At 32.8% G+C, this 17,463-nt stretch overlaps 2 protein-coding genes across 2 annotated transcripts in view; both read right to left on the bottom strand.

The window, feature by feature from the left end:
- Positions 1-658: 658 nt before the first annotated feature.
- On the bottom strand, positions 659-15,878 carry LOC146748058 (Fanconi anemia group M protein-like). Its single transcript, XM_085496202.1, has 6 exons — positions 15,348-15,878; positions 14,819-15,005; positions 14,317-14,446; positions 6,288-6,367; positions 3,925-4,022; positions 659-757 (listed from the first exon to the last, which is right to left on the bottom strand). The coding sequence occupies exons 1-6, from the start codon at positions 15,708-15,710 to the stop codon at positions 659-661; spliced, it is 957 nt and encodes a 318-aa protein (XP_085352328.1). The 5' UTR covers positions 15,711-15,878.
- A 32-nt stretch (positions 15,879-15,910) lies between these two features.
- Positions 15,911-17,463, bottom strand: part of LOC102806271 (uncharacterized) — a 30,274-nt gene continuing 28,721 nt past the window's right edge. The window contains 3 exon segments of the mRNA XM_085496201.1: positions 15,911-15,991; positions 15,993-16,093; positions 17,264-17,432. Coding sequence (XP_085352327.1) covers positions 15,911-15,991; positions 15,993-16,093; positions 17,264-17,432 — 351 coding nt within the window.

Genomic DNA, 17,463 nt, shown 5'->3' with positions numbered 1-17,463 from the left:
TGCAAATGAACAATTCCTTTTATGGCATTGTGTACCAGAGATGCAACAATGTAGTGTGCATCATATGATTATATGCAAATGAACAGTTCCTTTTATGGCATTGGTGAGAACTGATGCAACCATGTAGTGTGGATCATATGATTATATGCAAATGAATAATTCCTTTTATGGCATTGTGTACCAGAGATGCAACAATGTAGTGTGCATCATATGATTATATGCAAATGAACAGTTCCTTTTATGGCATTGTTGAGGACAGATTCTGATTATCTGGATAACATCTGTGAGTCAAAGTGATGACACAAGTATTGATGTATATCTCTTGATTTCTTCTCCGATATGTTGAGAACTTTTTGCAATCTGTGTGAAGAACTAGAAAAAAAGTCCCCGAATGAATAGAGTTAAATATTTACAAGGTATTAAAGTTACATCAGCAAAATAATAAGTAAACATTTTCAATTATGTTATTCATCACAGGGCTTTTGTACACAAAATTACCAAAATGGCCAAAACCATGGTTCACATGACAAATATGAAAGAAACTGCAATTCTACCACAACAGGCAGAAATTGGCCAAGGAAATTGGAAAGGAATAAATGCACAGGCTTTTGTGCAGATGCAGAAAAATATGGTGATATAATGAACTTAGTTACCAGTATTACCTGTAGATAGCATCAGATATGGATGAGAATTTTAACAACATTGTAAGTGCTGTTATATAGCTAACTCTTGGTATGGAAGTGTAGAACTTCAGAATCTAGAAATATGAATAATCAAAGAAAGTTTAGAAAGAACTTCAATGTGTTGAGGGTTCTGAAGGCATGACACAGACAGAGAAAACATTAATATATAATCAGCCTATAAATACAGTTTGAATAATGTTTTTAAAAAACTCACATAGTATTACTATTGGTCAGGAATCAGCACAGACATGAATACAAACAAAATTGCTGCTAGTCGGCCATTTTTGTTAAAGTCTCAAAAACAAATTGATGTGTACCTGTAACCCAATATGCATGATCGTGATACAAAGTTTGAATGTAATCGACCTGTCCATCCCAAAGAAACATTTCTGGACACATTTGAATATCGAATTTAGCAAATGTTAGGTCCATAACTGATCAAATTGTCATAAACATTGTTGTGCACTTGTAAGACATCATACATTATTTTTATGTTAAGTTTGAATGAGCTTGGTCACAGCATGTCTGAGAAATGGACAGCCACGCACACACAGAGGAATGCTTCATAAGTTAAATTACCAGGAATAAGTGAAGAGATAAAATAAAATTCATCTCTTATCATCATGAAAACTGTTAAGCTGATTCTGTACTTATTTCACCATTTGAAAAGTGCTAATCGTCTTTTTTAAAAACACCCACAAATCATGTTACAATTTTGATAATAATCAGGTCAAGTCAACTTGGGCATAAGAAAACATGTCAGATCTCAGTATTTTTCATGATAAAACAAACTTGAAGTTCACATATATTTCACAGCAAACCAAAGAAATAACATTTTTGTATCAAATCATAATTGAACAAGTCATTGAAAATGACACCGTCACCGTTAAGTTCTCTTTGTGCTCGTCATATTAAAGCGGAGGGGTTGTCGCGAGCGGGTCCTTGAAACTTGAGTTCCAAGTGGCGTATACAACAGATTGTTTATTTACATCAAAACACATGTTTCGTGTCATAGTAATATGGCCAAAATAAAAACAGCCGTTATTCAGCCATCTTTGATCTGATTATGAAACACACTGATATGTATGATGTATGTGCCAAATACGAATGAAAATGGTACATAAATTGTGGAAATATAGTAGTAAGGCCAAATAGTCAGATGGCTGTCAATCGGCCATCCTTGACCAGATTTTGAAACAAATTGTCATGAACATGCATCCTAACATGTATAAAGTACATGTATGTGCCAAATTTGAATAAAAACTGACAGAGCACGTCCAAGATACCACATAAAAAAACAAAAACAAGATGTCTGCCAGTCGACCATCTTTGATCCAATTGCGAAATAAATCGTCATGGACATGTATCCTAACATGTATAATCTATGTACCAAGTTTGAATGACAACTGACAAAGCATGTTCAAAATACAACATTTTCAAAAAACAAGATGGCTGCCAGTCGGCCATTTTGCATCGAATCGCTAAACCACTGCATGTGCATATGTCCCACACAAGGTACTAGGCACATGCAAAGAATGAACGGAATTATTCCACAAGATTCTGAAATATGACGTTGGATGGACTGATGCACGGACAGACAGATACACGTTGGACGGACAGACTCAGGAACTCACGGACGGTCGGGGACATGTATCCTAACATGTATGATCTATGTACTAAATTTGAATGAAAACTAACAAAGCATATTCAAAAAACAAGATGGCTGCCAGTCGGCCATCTTTGATCCAATTGTGAAATAAATCATCATGGACATGTATCCTAACATGTATAATCTATGTACCAAGTTTGAATGAAAACTGACAAAGCATGTCCAAAATACAACATTTTCAAAAAACAAGATGGCTGCCAGTCGGCCATTTTGAATCGAATCGTTAAACCACTGCATGTGCATATGTCCCACATAAAGTACTAGGCACATGCAAAGAATGAACGGAATCGGTCCAAGGGATTCTGAGATACGACTCCGGACGGACGCACGGACGGACGGAGGCCGAATTATAAGTCCCCGTTTTCGGACTTCGTCCAAACGGGGACTAATAATAATGCTGTTCAAACCTCAAAAAAAGTAATTTACTTTTGTGTGTATGCCTATGGTCTTGATGATCATGTTTTGATTATTCCACTGTCCCTAGCACTGTGTATCGTTAGTTAATGGTGTTTTGTAACAATAAGTACAAATCTGAGGCACAATGATAGATCAAATTTTCACTATTAGTTTCTTCATACCAATGTCTGTCATTCTACACAATCAGCCGAGACAGCACGAAATTGATCGTAATTCATTGGAATTATGCTCAGTAATTTGAGGGCTGAAAACCCAAATAATTAAACAAGTACTATTTATTATATATATATTTTCTAATTTTTCATCACTAAACTATGAAAGAACTGGTGAGAGTTGGTCTGGTGAAACAGTGGTCCTAAAATCGATGCATTGGTCAATTTCAACTACCGGTATCCATTCCTTACCTTGAAATGAAAAAATAAAAATTTGAAGAGCATCAAGGAATATATTAATGACCATTCTCACCAAACGCTAGCTGTAATTTATTCAAACCAAAAAAATTCCTGAAATTGTGGGTGTGGTTCTCTCACAAAGGCCTATGGATAATATGGCCAAATATGACCCGGGATAAGTTTCAATCAGCTGACTTTTAGCTAATTATTATATCAAAGCATATTTAAATGCAAATTAAAGGTTGTCATACCATACAATCACCATAATTTGTTGTTGTAGGCTTTAAAATTATTCACTCATTGGTATATTTGACCTTGGTTCAAAAAGAAAAACAAGGCTGAGATACATTACGGTGCACAGTCGGTTAAAAAAAAATAAAAGCGGTTTATTCAAAGCGAAAGTTTCTGTGAAATGAGTACAGTAGTACACTAACATTGTATTTGATAGATACATTGTATTCATTATTGTATAGGACAGAACAATGAAGTACTTCATACATTCTGATTAATAAAAAGAACCAATTTATATGACCAGATACATCACCATGGAGTGTGATCTGAAATTTGGAGCCACTGTTTAAAGCAACACTGATCTAAAATTGGTCAGTGGAGTAAATTTACCATGAGAATACCAATAGCAAATGCAAATGTATTTCTTTTATAATTAAGTAGAATGACAGCAGAATAAAAAATTACATCTGACACCAAAAAATATTAGGAATGATTGATACCATAGCAACTATTAGAACCATGTTCCACCTACCTGTTCAGTAGTTGAATTGATAGGAGGTAAACAACTCAATGTATTGCCTTTTCTGTCCTCTAACTTTATCAAATCTGCCAGGATATCTGCTGTTTCATCTAAAATGACAATACAAATTCAAAGTACATGTATTTACAAAACAAAATAATATTCATATCACTTTTGCTATAATTAGATTATACGTTGTCACATCTATTCAAACTCCAGATCACGGCAAGCACCTTTTCATGTAGGCAGATGCACTCCCTACCACACCAATCTCACGGCAAGCACCTCGTTGCTGTAGGCAGATGCACTCCCTACCACACCAATCTCACGGCAAGCACCTCGTTGCTGTAGGCAGATGCACTCCCTACCACACCAATCTCACGGCAAGCACCTCGTTGCTGTAGGCAGATGCACTCCCTACCACACCAATCTCACGGCAAGCACCTCGTTGCTGTAGGCAGATGCACTCCAGACAGACAGACAGGCTACCTACATGTATGGCAAGTTTCTCACCAGTGCAGACGGACTACCTACATGTATGGCAAGTACTTGACCAGTGCAGACAGACAGGCTACCTATACGTACCATGCTAATCTCAATGTCTTAACTTGAACAGTTTGAAATTACATTTAGTGAACACCATCCCACAGTGACTGGATGGTAATGCACTAGTTGATTTTCGGACATCACAAAATGTATAAAGCCATGTTTAATAGAATGCACATAAGCCAAAAAACATATATTTTATAATGAATCATTAAGACATGGTGAATTTCAAAAAAAAAATGAAGACACTAGTTTTCTAGTACTCTACATGTTTAAATATAATTCTTCTAATTGACATCTTTAAGAAAAAATGTTATAGTTCTTATCTTTAAAATTAAAGAAGCAAATTGAAATAAAGAAAAATTTAACGTAAGCAAAGAAATGCTTGAATTATTTAACCACAATAAGAATAATTTAGGCCAGAGCAATATCAACATTGATGACATACATTTTCCCTTAACCCTTACCTGGTCAAATCAAGTCAATTTAAAAAAAATAGGCCTGTTGCTCAACGGCTATTGTACAAAAGATTAGTGCTGTATATCACAAATACCCTAACAGGCAGTGAGTGAGACAATAAAACATAATGCTAAAATTGGAATTATTTACAAAAATAACAGAATTATTCAATAAAATTAGAATCAAAGAGAGCTTAAAAAGAACTCCAGTGTGTTGAGAGAATAACATAAGATGATATTTGCAATTATCTGAATTCGTAATACATGTATATACCAAGTTTTGTTGAAATATGTTGAATGGTTCTTGAAATAGCACCCAAATAGCTTGAATTTCACTAGCTGATATGCAAATTAGATAGTTTGCATAAATTTCCACCAAAAACAAAATATATCTGGAAACTGCCCCAACACATCTATGCATCAAGTTTTATTAAAACATATTAAATGGTTCTCAAGATAGCCTAATGTTGGTATGTAGATTAGGCAATTTGCATAATTTCCCACCAAAATCAATCATGTCTATACACATTTAAATATGTTGAGTGGTTATGTTTTCATTACAATCACAATAGACCAATCAAAGAAAACTTAGAACTCCCATGTGCTATGTGAGAATGAGCATATAATTTCAATATGGCATCATTGTATAATCTTCCCAAGTTTTGTTCATTTTCCGACAACTGTAGTGCATTAAGGAGAAGGTAATAAAAAAAATCGTGAATTTCTGAAATTTTTGATAAATTTGGCCACTTTTAGTGACTGAGTGAAGGGTCATCCAAGCTACATGTGTACCAAGTATCAAAGATTTTGGACTACTGGTTTTGAAGAACAAGTCAAAAGTACTATTTTTGATGAAAAATGACAAAATATTTGCTAAAAATAGAGAAAACATCAGTTTCAGAGAAGAAGTCGAAAATAACACTTTTGACCAAAAATGACCATTTTAAAATATTCGCCAAAGTTAGAAAATTGAAAATTTCCTCACCAAATTAACAAAACTGACAGAGGACAACCCAAGGCACATGCACTATCAATATCAGCACTGTGGACCACTTAGTGTCATAGTAGCATAGAAGAAATTTTAGAGTTTTGGGGGGCTAATTTGCATAATTTTTGGCAGATCGACTTCTCATGAACAAATTACCATCTACACTCATCAAGGCATCCACACACCAAAAAATCGAGTCAAATGGTTCGGTGGTTTTTGAGAAGAAGTCGTTCACAGACAGATAGATAGACGGACGACAGACGCAGGACAGAAACCCATCCCATAGGCTCAGCGGACCTATGCTTCGTTGAGCCAATAAATGGGGATGGCATGATAAGGGTCAATCCATGTTTTCCTAAAAATAATGATAATTTTGAGTTTACCTTGTGATTCACTATACATAATTGTAACATGGGTATCTGCTAGTGCAGCTAAAGTGCTGTCCAAATACTTGGTTCTTATTCTGTAAATAAATAAAACAGTTGTGTTAGTATGGTATAATATGGTTAGTACTGTGTAATGATATGGCTAGTACTGTGTAATGATATGGTTAGTACTGTGTAATGATATTAGTATCATGTAATGATATGGTTAGTACTGTGTAATGATATGGTTAGTACTGTGTAATGATATGATTAGTATTGTGTAATGATATGATTAGTACTGTGTAATGATATGATTAGTACTGTGTAATGATATGGTTAGTACTGTGTAATGATATGGTTAGTATCATGTAATTATATGATTAGTACTGTGTAATGATATGGTTAGTACTGTGTAATGATATGATTAGTATCATGTAATGATATGATTAGTACTGTGTAATGATATGGTTAGTACTGTGTAATGATATTGTTAGTACTGTGTAATGATATGGTTAGTACTGTGTAATGATATGGTTAGTACTGTGTAATGATATGATTAGTACTGTGTAATGATATGATTAGTACTGTGTACTGTGTAATGATATGGTTAGTACTGTGTAATGATATGATTAGTATCATGTAATGATATGATTAGTACTGTGTAATGATATGGTTAGTACTGTGTAATGATATGGTTAGTACTGTGTAATGATATGATTAGTATCATGTAATGATATGGTTAGTACTGTGTAATGATATGATTAGTATCATGTAATGACATGACTAGTACTGTGTAATGATATGGTTAGTACTGTGTAATGATATGGTTAGTACTGTGTAATGATATGGTTAGTACTGTGTAATGATATGGTTAGTACTGTGTAATGATATGGTTAGTACTGTGTAATGATATGGTTAGTACTGTGTAATGATATGGTTAGTACTGTGTAATGATATGATTAGTACTGTGTAATGATATGGTTAGTACTGTGTAATGATATGGTTAGTATCATGTAATGATATGGTTAGTACTGTGTAATGATATGGTTAGTATCATGTAATGATATGGTTAGTACTGTGTAATGATATGGTTAGTATCATGTAATGATATGGTTAGTACTGTGTAATGATATGGTTAGTACTGTGTAATGATATGGTTAGTACTGTGTAATGATATGGTTAGTACTGTGTAATGATATGGTTAGTACTGTGTAATGATATGGTTAGTACTGTGTAATGATATGGTTAGTACTGTGTAATGATATGATTAGTACTGTGTAATGATATGGTTAGTACTGTGTAATGATATGGTTAGTACTGTGTAATGATATGGTTAGTACTGTGTAATGATATGGTTAGTACTGTGTAATGATATGATTAGTACTGTGTACTGTGTAATGATATGGTTAGTACTGTGTAATGATATGATTAGTATCATGTAATGATATGATTAGTACTGTGTAATGATATGGTTAGTACTGTGTAATGATATGATTAGTATCATGTAATGATATGGTTAGTACTGTGTAATATGATTAGTATCATGTAATGATATGACTAGTACTGTGTAATGATATGGTTAGTGCTGTGTAATGATATGATTAGTACTGTGTAATGATATGGTTAGTACTGTGTAATGATATGGTTAGTACTGTGTAATGATATGATTAGTACTGTGTAATGATATGATTAGTACTGTGTAATGATATGATTAGTACTGTGTACTGTGTAATGATATGGTTAGTACTGTGTAATGATATGATTAGTATCATGTAATGATATGATTAGTACTGTGTAATGATATGGTTAGTACTGTGTAATGATATGATTAGTATCATGTAATGATATGGTTAGTACTGTGTAATGATATGATTAGTATCATGTAATGATATGACTAGTACTGTGTAATGATATGGTTAGTACTGTGTAATGATATGGTTAGTACTGTGTAATGATATGGTTAGTACTGTGTAATGATATGGTTAGTACTGTGTAATGATATGGTTAGTACTGTGTAATGATATGGTTAGTACTGTGTAATGATATGGTTAGTATCATGTAATGATATGGTTAGTACTGTGTAATGATATGGTTAGTACTGTGTAATGATATGGTTAGTACTGTGTAATGATATGGTTAGTACTGTGTAATGATATGGTTAGTACTGTGTAATGATATGGTTAGTACTGTGTAATGATATGGTTAGTACTGTGTAATGATATGGTTAGTACTGTGTAATGATATGGTTAGTACTGTGTAATGATATGATTAGTACTGTGTAATGATATGGTTAGTACTGTGTAATGATATGGTTAGTACTGTGTAATGATATGGTTAGTACTGTGTAATGATATGGTTAGTACTGTGTAATGATATGGTTAGTACTGTGTAATGATATGGTTAGTACTGTGTAATGATATGGTTAGTACTGTGTAATGATATGGGTAGTATCATGTAATGATATGGTTAGTACTGTGTAATGATATGGTTAGTACTGTGTAATGATATGGTTAGTACTGTGTAATGATATGGTTAGTATCATGTAATGATATGGTTAGTACTGTGTAATGATATGATTAGTATCATGTAATGATATGGTTAGTACTGTGTAATGATATGATTAGTATCATGTACTGATATGGTTAGTACTGTGTAATGATATGATTAGTATCATGTAATGATATGGTTAGTACTGTGTAATGATATGATTAGTACTGTGTAATGATATGGTTAGTATCATGTAATGATATGGTTAGTGCTGTGTAATGATATGGTTAGTACTGTGTAATGATATGGTTAGTACTGTGTAATGATATTGTTAGTATCATGTAATGATATGGTTAGTACTGTGTAATGATATGGTTAGTACTGTGTAATGATATGGTTAGTACTGTGTAATGATATGGTTAGTACTGTGTAATGATATGGTTAGTATCATGTAATGATATGGTTAGTACTGTGTAATGATATGGTTAGTACTGTGTAATGATATGGTTAGTACTGTGTAATGATATGGTTAGTATCATGTAATGATATGGTTGGTACTGTGTAATGATATGATTAGTATCATGTACTGATATGGTTAGTACTGTGTAATGATATGATTAGTACTGTGTAATGATATGGTTAGTATCATGTAATGATATGGTTAGTGCTGTGTAATGATATTGTTAGTATCATGTAATGATATGGTTAGTACTGTGTAATGATATGGTTAGTACTGTGTAATGATATGGTTAGTATCATGTAATGATATGGTTAGTACTGTGTACTGTGTAATGATATGGTTAGTACTGTGTAATGATATGATTAGTATCATGTAATGATATGATTAGTACTGTGTAATGATATGGTTAGTACTGTGTAATGATATGATTAGTACTGTGTAATGATATGGTTAGTATCATGTAATGATATGGTTAGTGCTGTGTAATGATATTGTTAGTATCATGTAATGATATGGTTAGTACTGTGTAATGATATGGTTAGTACTGTGTAATGATATGGTTAGTATCATGTAATGATATGGTTAGTACTGTGTACTGTGTAATGATATGGTTAGTACTGTGTAATGATATGATTAGTATCATGTAATGACATGACTAGTACTGTGTAATGATATGGTTAGTACTGTGTAATGATATGGTTAGTACTGTGTAATGATATGGTTAGTATCATGTAATGATATGGTTAGTACTGTGTACTGTGTAATGATATGGTTAGTACTGTGTAATGATATGATTAGTATCATGTAATGATATGATTAGTACTGTGTACTGATATGGTTAGTACTGTGTAATGATATGATTAGTACTGTGTAATGATATGGTTAGTATCATGTAATGATATGGTTAGTGCTGTGTAATGATATTGTTAGTATCATGTAATGATATGGTTAGTACTGTGTAATGATATGGTTAGTACTGTGTAATGATATGGTTAGTATCATGTAATGATATGGTTAGTACTGTGTACTGTGTAATGATATGGTTAGTACTGTGTAATGATATGATTAGTATCATGTAATGATATGATTAGTACTGTGTAATGATATGGTTAGTACTGTGTAATGATATGATTAGTATCATGTAATGATATGGTTAGTACTGTGTAATGATATTAGTATCATGTAATGATATGACTAGTACTGTGTAATGATATGGTTAGTACTGTGTAATGATATGGTTAGTACTGTGTAATGATATGGTTAGTACTGTGTAATGATATGATTAGTACTGTGTAATGATATGATTAGTACTGTGTAATGATATGGTTAGTACTGTGTAATGATATGGTTAGTACTGTGTAATGATATGGTTAGTACTGTGTAATGATATGGTTAGTACTGTGTAATGATATGATTAGTACTGTGTAATGATATGATTAGTACTGTGTAATGATATGATTAGTACTGTGTAATGATATGGTTAGTACTGTGTAATGATATGGTTAGTACTGTGTAATGATATGGTTAGTACTGTGTAATGATATGGTTAGTATCATGTAATGATATGGTTAGTACTGTGTAATGATATGGTTAGTACTGTGTAATGATATGGTTAGTATCATGTAATGATATGGTTAGTACTGTGTAATGATATGGTTAGTACTGTGCAATGATATGGTTAGTATCATGTAATGATATGGTTAGTACTGTGTAATGATATGGTTAGTACTGTGTAATGATATGGTTAGTACTGTGTAATGATATGGTTAGTATCATGTAATGATATGGTTAGTACTGTGTAATGATATGATTAGTATCATGTAATGATATGGTTAGTACTGTGTAATGATATGATTAGTATCATGTACTGATATGGTTAGTACTGTGTAATGATATGATTAGTATCATGTAATGATATGGTTAGTACTGTGTAATGATATGATTAGTACTGTGTAATGATATGGTTAGTATCATGTAATGATATGGTTAGTGCTGTGTAATGATATGGTTAGTACTGTGTAATGATATGGTTAGTACTGTGTAATGATATTGTTAGTATCATGTAATGATATGGTTAGTACTGTGTAATGATATGGTTAGTACTGTGTAATGATATGGTTAGTATCATGTAATGATATGGTTAGTACTGTGTAATGATATGATTAGTATCATGTAATGATATGGTTAGTACTGTGTAATGATATGGTTAGTACTGTGTAATGATATGGTTAGTACTGTGTAATGATATGGTTAGTGCAAGATGCTGAATTGTTTGAGTTACAAAAACATCAAATTACACATACGACCATGCCCATATTTTAATCAAAGAAAGCTTAGAAAGAACTCCCGTGTGCTGAGAGTATTGGAGACACATTAAAAATTAATTCAAAATTACTTGAACTTGAGATGTTGATGGAAACGTAGAAAATTAATTAATTATGCAAATAAGGTAACAAACAGATTTAAGTGTAAAACTAATAAGGTCTGCACAATGTACCAAGTTTCATTGAAATGTGATTAGAACCAAAAAAATATTAATTATTATGCTAATTAGAGAATTAATATGAACAGATTTTAACCAAAAATTAATCAGGCTGTCTATTGTTCTAGACCATTTATGTACCAAGTTTTATTCAAATGTGATCAATACTTGAGATATACAGTATTAATTAATTATGTTAATTAGGTGATTAAGAAGCATAAATATTTACCAAAAACTAATATGGTGTATAGTCCTAGGTTCATTGAAATGTGACAGGTACTCTTGAAAAGTTTCGTTAAAATCCAATCAGTGGTTTTTAGACATCAGTGCAACAGCCATAGAACAGCAAAAAATTAACTAATTATGCAAATTAGGTAATTAATAGGCACAATTATTTATCCCAAAATTAATCAGGTCTCTGCATAGTCCTAGAATATCTATGTCGCAAGTATCATTGAAATGTGATGATTAGTACTTGAGATATCAGGTGAAAAGCTGAAAATTAACTAATTATGCTAATAAGGTGATTAATATGCACAAATATTTACCCAAAACTAAATTAGGTCTCTGCACAGTCCTCAAGTAACTATGTACCAAGTTTCATTGAAACGTGATCATTATTACTCGAAATATCAAAACCTGAAAATTAATTAATTATGCAAATTAGGTAATTAATATGTACTGATATTACCCTAAAAGCTATTAGGTCTGTGCAGTGTCATATGACATCTACATTTTTTTTGTATGTACCAAGTTTTATTGAAATGTTATGATTAGTACTTGAGATATCAGTGGAAAAGCCGAAAATTGATTAATCATTATGTAAATTAGGTAATTAATAATATTAACAGATTTTTACCCAAAACTAATCAAATCTGCGCATTAGTTCAGAGCATCCATGTGCCAAGTTTCATCAAAATCCAATGAGTGGTTCTTCAAATATCAGTGGACCAGTCATGGAACAGCTTGAAATCAGTTAATTATCATTCAAATTAGGTAATTAATACTCATAGATTTTTACCCAAAACTAATCAATTCTGTGCACTAGTTCAGAGCATCCATGTGCCAAGTTTCATCAAAATCCAATGAGTGGTTCTTCAGATATCTGTGGAACAGTCTTGGAACAGCTAAAAATCAGCTAATTATCATGCAAATTAGGTAATTAATATTCATAGATTTTTACCAAAACCTAATCAGCTCTGCGCATTATCCCAGAGCATCTATGTACCAAGTTTCACCAAAATTTGATTAGTGGTTCTTGAGATAACGATGGAACAAAAAAAGTGACATACATACATACATACAGACATACAGACAGGGTAACTGCAAAGACTCCCTTTTGTGCTTCGCACACGGGAGTCAAAAACCACGCCCACTATTGAGAAACCACGCCCAAATTGTAACTCAATGTTCAATTAACAGTTAGCAGAATTTTTAGTTACAGGCAATATATATTTTTGTTTTTGTTGATTGTTCACATTTAGTAACTCAAACTTTAATGAACAGTTAACCGAACTTCGACTTACAGACAACATAGATTTTGTTTGACGTTCAAATTTTAGCTTGAATTTTAATTAACTGTTAACCAAACTTGATGTTCATAACTCGGTGTCCGTAACTCAAACAATTCAGCATTTCGGTTAGTACCATGTAATGGTTTGGTTATTTTTTGGTTAATGATAGTGTTAGTATTATGTAATAGTTTGGTTAGTACCATGTAATGATTTGGTTATTTTTTGGTTAATGATAGTGTTAGTATTATGTAATAGTTTGGTTAGTAATGTAATGATTTGGTTATTTTTGGTTAATGATAGTGTTAGTATTATGTAATAGTTTGGTTAGTACCATGTAATGATTTGGTTATTTTTTGGTTAATGATAGTGTTAGTATTATGTAATAGTTTGGTTAGTAATGTAATGATTTGGTTATTTTTGGTTAATGATAGTGTTAGTATTATGTAATAGTTTGGTTAGTACCATGTAATGATTTGGTTATTTTTTGGTTAATGATAGTGTTAGTATTATGTAATAGTTTGGTTAGTAATGTAATGATTTGGTTATTTTTGGTTAATGATAGTGTTAGTATTATGTAATAGTTTGGTTAGTACCATGTAATGGTTTGGTTATTTTTTGGTTAATGATAGTGTTAGTATTATGTAATAGTTTGGTTAGTAATGTAATGATTTGGTTATTTTGGGTTAACAATAGTGTTAGTATTATGTAATAGTTTGGTTAGTACCATGTAATGATTTGGTTATTTTTTGGTTAATGATAGTGTTAGTATATGTAATGGTACGGTTAGTACCATGTAATGATTTGGTTATTTTTTGGTTAATGATAGTGTTAGTATTATGTAATGGTACGGTTAGTACCATGTAATGATTTGGTTATTTTTTGGTTAATGATAGTGTTAGTATTATGTAATGGTTTGGTTAGTATCCTGTAATGGTTTGGTTAGTAATGTAATGATTTGGTTATTTTGGGTTAATAATAGTGTTAATATTATGTGATGGTATGGTATGGTTAGTATCCTGTAATGGTATGGTTAGTATCCTGTAATGGTCTGGTTAGTACCATGGAATGAGATGTGCATACATGTTTATATTACTAACAACTTACATCTGTTTTGGCTTGTCTTCGTGAGCTTTCATTCTATCCTTTTCTATAATAAGACAAGGCTTGTCATACAAGTCACAAAGGTGTCTTATTCTTTCCAACAATGCTGTTCTGTTGACAGAACTGGCAAAATCTACAAATAAAAGAAATCCAAGAAAGCTTAATAGAAAGAGCTCTGTGGGTATTGGAGGCATGAATTATAAACAAAGGAATACTGTGTTTACTATATTAGAAGCACATGTCCAATATACATAAAGAAAAGTTGAACATTAGTTAGAATCATAATAATTATGGTATTTGTGTGAACTCTCAAAAGTCAAAGGTGCTTTACTTATTGTTTAGTCAAATAGGGAATTCCACAGTTTATTATTTTTACTTTTAGATCAAATGAACGAAATATTTGGGGAACCCTACAGCAAAGAGAGAAAAGAATAACACTATAACCATTTCTCAGGAATTATGTACAATTATGATAATAAAGATCTGTGATGATGTGAAAACTTACCTGACATGGTTCTTCTTTCGACCCCCATTCGTCGACTTATAATATAATCACAACCTTTGAGTTGATGCACATGAATATTCATGTTGTAAATAATCCGTAATCTTGAGGCTATATTAGAGGAACCAATTTCACGAGAGTCAACCAAGACAGTTAACTTTTCACTTTCTTTATTGGAAAGATATTGCGGCTGGTGAAGAAACATGAAAAATAGAGAGAATGTAAAACAGTACTTTTTCTCACAAAAAGAAAGCGTATTATGCAAATTACATACAAATTAATATCTAAGTGAGACATCTCATTGGACAAAAATTCAGAAATGAACACAGAATTCATCCAGACAATTTATATTCTGTAACCAAATTGTATTGTTTTATACAATAAACATATTAAAATAAATGCTTAGTCAGAAAGAATACTTAGTAAATTTAAAATAACTTTTCAAACAGAAACAATTATAACAAGTAAAATTTACATTTGATTGGATCATGTTAATTCTTGATGGTTTGGATGTTGCCATAGTTTCACTTACCATTAAGTCAAAGTTTGCATTTGTAAATGTCTGCTCTAATTGCACTGCCCCAGGTGGTGATACGTTAGTCATCTGTCCAAGTTTACGTTTTTCTTCTGCTATTTTTTTAAACTGCATCTGTTTTTCCTTCTGCCTTTTTAGTCTCTCCTCCCTCTCAAATTGTTCTTTGGTGAGATGCACATCGTTCATTCCAGGCTTCAAAGATGCCGATTTAGATGACATGATTCTCACATCACCAGTAATAACCCCTGAATTAATTTGATTTCTCTTATGCACTGCAGTATGGCTAGCAAAACGTTGTAACTGAGGAGTCACTTTGGGTGTGGCAAAGACAGATTTATTACTTGTACAGGATTTCAACATATTTGGTACAACCACATCTTCATCACTGGAAGAATCTTGAAGGATAATTCTCCTTCTTTTCGGCTTTCTGCTTCTTTCTGCTTCTATACCGGTATCTTTTATGTTGGGTAACGCAGGCCTGCATCGAGTGTTTCGTTTACCATGTAAAATATTGGCTGGGTTGATGGTGTAGTTAAACTCATCGTCAAGGCAACTGTTAGTCACCTCGTCCACAACAAAGCTATCTTCTTCATAGGTGTGATCTTGTTGGGGTACTTGTGAGAATATATCATCATGATCACTGTGATCGTTATAGATCATTTTGTATTTATTTTTGTAAGCATGCACTGCAGGAGATTCCATCCTCTTCTGATGCAGGCTTTGTAGGTACATATGTTGTAAATCTGTAAATTGAAATCATATCAGTGAATGTCTATGTGAAACAAATAACTAGAGCTAAGCTGTTTTCACATCCATGTGCATATCATTAAAATCTGCACAACGATTGTAATTTTAAGATGAACATTGAACAGATTAATTTCAATAATATATTTTTCCATTCAGATATACTATTGCCCTTAGTGCAAGTCAATATCACTTCACTACAATCCTGCACGTACCTGTTTGTAGTTGATAGGCCAGAGTAGCACCATTGATGAGTTCTTCCATCAAGATATATTGCCTTCAGTGCCAATCAATATCACTTTACTATTACCCTGCACGTACCTGTTTGTAGTTGATAGGCCTGAGTAGCATCATTGATGAATTCTTCTATCAAGATATATTGCCTTCAGTGCCAGTCAATATCACTTTACTATTACCCTGCACATACCTGTTTGTAGTTGAGAGGCCTGAGTAGCACCATTGATGAGTTCTTCCATCAAGATATATTGCCTTCAGTGCCAGTCAATATCACTTTACTATTACCCTGCACGTACCTGTTTGTAGTTGATAGGCCTGAGTAGCATCATTGATGAATTCTTCTATCAAGATATATTGCCCTCAGTGCCAGTCAATATCACTTTACTATTACCCTGCACATACCTGTTTGTAGTTGAGAGGCCTGAGTAGCACCATTGATGAGTTCTTCTATCAAGATATATTGCCTTCAGTGCCAGTCAATATCACTTTACTATTACCCTGCACATACCTGTTTGTAGTTGAGAGGCCTGAGTAGCATCATTGATGAATTCTTCTATCAAGATATATTGCCCTCAGTGCCAGTCAATATCACTTTACTATTACCCTGCACATACCTGTTTGTAGTTGAGAGGCCTGAGTAGCACCATTGATGAGTTCTTCCATCAAGATATATTGCCTTCAGTGCCAGTCAATATCACTTTACTATTACCCTGCACGTACCTGTTTGTAGTTGATAGGCCTGAGTAGCATCATTGATGAATTCTTCTATCAAGATACATTGCCCTCAGTGCCAGTCAATATCACTTTACTATTACCCTGCACATACCTGTTTGTTGTTGAGAGGCCTGAGTAGCATCATTGATGAATTCTTCTATCAAGATATACTGCCCTCAGTGCCAGTCAATATCACTTTACTATTACCCTGCACATACCTGTTTGTTGTTGAGAGGCCTGAGTAGCATCATTGATGAATTCTTCCATTGAGGTATCATATCCTTCATTGATATTTTCATCAGAGGAGTATTGGCTGATATCATCTGAAACCTCCGCTTCTTCATCCAGAAAACCCCTGATCACCTCAGAATTACGATTTCTGTGTTTCTAAAGAATTCAATTTTATGCATAATCACTT

The sequence above is a fragment of the Saccoglossus kowalevskii genome, chromosome 2 (genome assembly GCF_978046115.1).
Source record: "Saccoglossus kowalevskii chromosome 2, keSacKowa6.1, whole genome shotgun sequence".
NCBI classification, from domain to species: Eukaryota; Metazoa; Hemichordata; class Enteropneusta; family Harrimaniidae; genus Saccoglossus; species Saccoglossus kowalevskii.
This window is presented reverse-complemented; position numbering and strand designations above follow the sequence as displayed.